General features: G+C 39.8%; 1 protein-coding gene across 1 annotated transcript in view; it reads right to left on the bottom strand.

The window, feature by feature from the left end:
* rpl19 (ribosomal protein L19) overlaps positions 1-4,158 on the bottom strand; it is a 7,291-nt gene extending 3,133 nt beyond the window's left edge. Inside the window, exons 1-3 of the mRNA XM_080856088.1 lie at positions 4,131-4,158; positions 2,060-2,166; positions 1,367-1,489 (exon numbers count right to left, since the gene is read on the bottom strand). Of these exons, the coding sequence (XP_080712214.1) occupies positions 1,367-1,489; positions 2,060-2,166; positions 4,131-4,135 (235 nt within the window). The 5' untranslated portion in view covers positions 4,136-4,158. The remainder of the gene's footprint in view (positions 1-1,366; positions 1,490-2,059; positions 2,167-4,130) is intronic.
* Positions 4,159-5,000: the final 842 nt, after the last annotated feature.

Here is a 5,000-nt window from a genome sequence, read left to right as displayed (position 1 = left end):
TCATTAACATCATTGTCTGCCTCATTGCTCTGTTTATCCTTATGAGGACACTGTATACTCACTAAGCTGTTTTACAACCAGTACTTGGAATGCTGGCTCTCTCCATTGTTATAATATAATATATAATATATTAATTCTATATTTTTCATGTATATACCTTCTTCTATCTTCTATCAATTCTGTATATTTCATGTATATACCTTCTTCTATCTTCTATAAATTCTGTATATTTCATGTATATACCTTCTTCTATTCTCTATCCACTATTATTTCTGTATATTTCATGTACATACCTTCTTCTACCTTCAATCTTCTATAAATTCTGTATATTTCATGTATATACCTTCTTCTATCTTCGTTGGAAACATGTATGGACCAAGTATATGCCACACGTGTGCTAATATGTTTTATCCTGTGATACGTGCATGAATCCATCTGCTTGCTCGTACTTCTCTTCTCCTTCTCTCCCCCCCACTCCCTTTTTGAGTTTTTCCTGGCCTCAGTGGCCTTAGTGCTTGCTCTAGTGGGGTTCAGGCTCTGGGCTCTGTAAAGCACCTAGAGGCCATGTTTTTATATATATAATTTAATTTAATTATGTTACTGATGATCATTAGCGACTATCTGGCAAATCTGAGAATACAATAATATAAATCAACGCTCCTCTGCTGGATTCGGATGTGTCCACTCTTGTATGACACGCTGAATAAATACTTCAAGTTCATCTACCGTCATAGAGGCCCATAAAGGTCACTTCAGTTTGAGAAGAACCACCTGGAGACAACTCGTCAAATTCTTAGAAGTGAAAAGGGAGAAAGCCTGTTCCTCTGTCACTGGCTAGGCTATGCTCATGGACTACAGCCAACATGTGTCACTGTGTAGTCTTTCACAGGAGCTTCTTGCGGTGTGTGTGTGTGTTAACTGTGTAGTCTTTCACACCCACGTTTAAGCCAAATTCCTGTATATATACAGTACCAGTCTAATGTTTGGACACACCTTCTCATTTTTTGAGAAGTTTTTTCTTTACTTTTATTATTTTCAACATGGTAGATAACACTTTTTTTTGTTTATAACATCATTCCATATGTTCTTTTGTGTTCTTTTGTAGTTAAAATGTCTTCAGTATTAATCTACAATGTAGAAAATAATAAAAGTAAAGAAATTAAAGGTGTGTCCAAACTTTTGACTGGTACTGTACATCTGAACCTGCCCCTGCAGAGTTCATCAGAGAGGATGCATGGACCTGACTCTCCCTTGCTGCCACTCACTGATGCCCATGTGACCCTTGCTGCCACTCACCGATGCCCATGTGACCCTCCCTTGCTGCCTCTCACTGATGCCCATGTGTCCCTTGCTGCCACTCACTCACCGATGCCCATGTGACGGCCTTTGCGCCGTGCCAGCGTGTTCTTGCGGCAGCGAGCCCGTGAGTGGACCGTCACCGGCTTCTTGATGATCAGACCATCCTTCACGAGCTTACGGATCTGCTGACCTGAAGGGTGAAAGAAGAGGAGAAGGTTAGGATGGTATGAGGTGACAGTGGTACAGGAGGTAGAGAAGTCGTTTAGTAATCAGAAGGTTGCTAGTTCGATTCCCTGTCGAAGGGTCCTTGGGCAAGAAACTCAACCTCTAATTGCTCCTGATGTGCAGTGTGCCATCAGTGTAAATGTAAAAAAAATGTGTACACATCCTTGTAAGTCGCTTTGGATAAAAGCGTCTGCTTAATATGTAAATGTATGGTAAGACTGACCACTGGGGTTAGTTAAATACAAATAACATGGGCTGGAGAGGTGGGTACACTGAAGGGGAGATTATAATGATGAGCCCAATCACTTGAAGAAAACTATTCATACAGGGATGCATCATCGATCTTCTGATTTCACATTTACAAGGACCAATTTGAGGTGGATATTTCATGGTAACATTATACAATGGGGCATTTTTACAAACGGACCGGACCAGACTGTACCGTACCGGACAGGACAGGACAGGTAAGGTCAGAAGAAACGAACACTAGAGGAACAGTTTGCATGTAATGAAGAGCAAAGTCGGTCTTTCTTACGGGAATTTGCATTGGCGATTTCGTTGGTCTCGTTGGGATCCAGCCACACCTTCTTCTTGCCACAGCGCAGGACGCTGGACGCCAGACGCTTTTGGAGCCTGAGCATGCTGGAGGATAGAGTGAGAGAGAGACCGTTATAAAACCCATTTATACACTGCAAAAAATGCTTTTCTAACCTAGTGTTATTACTCTTATATTGAGATGAAAAATCTAGTTGGTCTTGTTTCTAGCTAAATTGTACTTACCTAGTGCTTTCTTGGTAAGGTTATTTTTACCTATTTCAAGCAAATATTACTTATTTTAAGAAATCTTAACAAGCCAAATTTGCTTAACGCACTGGCAGCCAAATTTGCTTGTTTTAAGCAAAATCCTGCTTAAATATGTAATTATTTGTCTTAAATCTAGAGGGGCATTTTTTGCAGTGTACATGTATACGTTTATTTATACATGTGGATGGCACATTTGCATATGCTGTCTAGATGAGCTTTATCACTTGGTAAACCAAAAAAGGTGTAATTCGCCATAGGTTGGCTAAAGTGGCAGGTACACTATATCTTTTGGAGCCTGAGCATGCTAGAAGATAGAGTGAGAAAGAGACCGTTATAGAAGTCATGCTTGTTCTGGCGTTCATCCTAACCAGCAGTTTAGATAGATAGATATATAAGATCCCGTGGGGAAATTCTAGTATCTTGCCGCTCTCTCATATTTACAATAATTACAAACATGTACAGACAATATGATACAATACATGGGTTTCTCGGCTACGTCATCACTGGTTGCGTGCGCAATCTCGCGGCAGAAAGAAGCAAGATAACGTTGAAGTGGATGAGAAAGCTGTGGAGGAAGGCAACATGACAGGGAGTTGTTGTGTGGTGAACTGCTCTAACAGAGTTGGTAAGATGTTCAGTATACCTAGGAGGAAGCATCCGTTTGCCAGGAAAAATAAAATATCAAATAAAATAAAATATAGAAAAAGGCTCAACAATGTTCAAGGTTACGTTTGGGAATATGTTGAGGGTGTGTGCAAGCATTCATGGCAACAGAATAGGGATCGGTAGGCTAAATAAGTAATAAACAATATATTTAAACTGGGCTTTCTGTATACATTTGTATTAGGGTAGATGGCTTTCTGCCGCGGATTTGCGCGCGCAGCCTTCAATGTTTGTATACAAGAAACCCGTGTATAAGAACAAACAATACAATTAAGATAAGTGTAGGATGTAGGATGGGTTATCATAAGTATAGGTTTATCCTCAAAGGCTATAAACTAGTACCCACCTATTCTTATTCACGTAGACCTCCTAGTAAGATAGTGTTGTCTACAATGTTCAGAATTCACATTCAACACTAATGTAGCTTTATTAATACGCGGATGAAGTAGGCCTACACAATGAGGAACAACAATGTGAGCCATAGACAGACAGTCATGAGCAGCAACACACCCCCTACTGACTAGACAGCTTCATAACTTGACATTTACATTTAGGAGACGCTTTTATCCAAAGCGACGTACAAGGGAGAGAACAGTCAAGCTAAGGGCAATAAAACCTGGTGTAACAATAAATACTACTTTTTTTTTTTTTTTTTTTTAAAGAAATAGAAAACGACATAGAAAGAAAAAGAAGTGCGGGACTGTCACTGCTTAAGTGCAAGTTAAGCCAAGGTGCCAACTTGACACATTAGGTAAAGTAAGTTAACGTAGGTTTACTGGCTAAACCTCTCTGACCTGCATGCAGTCGTTAGCATGCCGAATACAACTATCACACAGGGGCGATAGGTCTGTGAATTTGTCGTTCGAAAGTTGGCGCCCTGAGCAACTGCATATTCTTCTCTGGGTCGTGCATTTTATTGTGACAGCTCATCTTTGGCCTCATAGCCAGTTCAACATGGCGTCCATGTTAGCTGACTTTGTAGCACAGAGCAAAATTTACATGGCATAGTTCTCGTTCCCGTTCCATTGAATCTGTCTGACAACCACAAACAATGACCCGCATATGTATCCGTAACCTTAAAGACAGATTTTTGAAATACGAATACAAAATGAAAGGTATATTTTAAGAGACTTCCTTACCTCATGGCTACGGGTGTAAGTGCGGAATCGAAATAGACTGATGTTATGGGTAATAACAGTACAACAGTTAGGGGTATGTAAGATGCAAGCTATAGTCATTTTTATTGCAAATAACAATAACTTAGTTTGTATGAGTGCTACTGTATATATTATGTAGATAAATTACTATAAGTATTTAATAATGATGTCGATGGTGAGGTATAATGTCAATTTAAAAAAATGTAAACCAAACATATTACACCTCTGTAAAAAATAGTGGTATATCCCAAAAGGTTTCACTGATGGCGTCAAGAGGCCTCTCGGTGGCGTAGGTTTAAATGTCATTACCCAGAATCGCCACATGTCGGTGCTGTTTCAACCGAATCGTCATCCTCACTGTACTGGGATGCTCTCGCAATACTTTTCAGCGGCTTCTGTGAATTACGCACCTGTTGAATTTTGAAGAACTTTCAGCTGATTCGTTCTTATAGACGCTTATTATAATAGGCAGTTGTTGCTTTTAAAATTATGTACTTTAGCAACTTTGTGAGTCTTGTAATCATTCGTTTTATACAACTATGTTTATTGGCCTATTTGTGAAGAGGCAATTGCCGCTGATAAAATGAACCAAACAGCATTCTTGGCCACTGATTTAAACAGTGTGGTGACTGTGGTCCTTAGCACTCTCTAATCTCTCATAGGCCTACGTAGCCTTGAATATTCAACCTACAACCTAGTAGGCTACAGCCAAACACGGTGTAATTCCGCGACTGCCTTCATCTAACAAATTACTCATTCAAAATGGCAATGTATTCAATTGTATTATGAGGGTGGGTGGCTGGTTTTAATAGTGAAGTAGTCTACGGATTCTGCTCATCCAGGCATACGCTT

The sequence above is a fragment of the Sprattus sprattus genome (assembly GCF_963457725.1).
Source record: "Sprattus sprattus genome assembly, chromosome: 18".
Classification (NCBI taxonomy): domain Eukaryota; kingdom Metazoa; phylum Chordata; class Actinopteri; order Clupeiformes; family Clupeidae; genus Sprattus; species Sprattus sprattus.
Note: the sequence above shows the minus strand (reverse complement) of the source record. Positions and strands in the feature narration are given on the sequence as shown.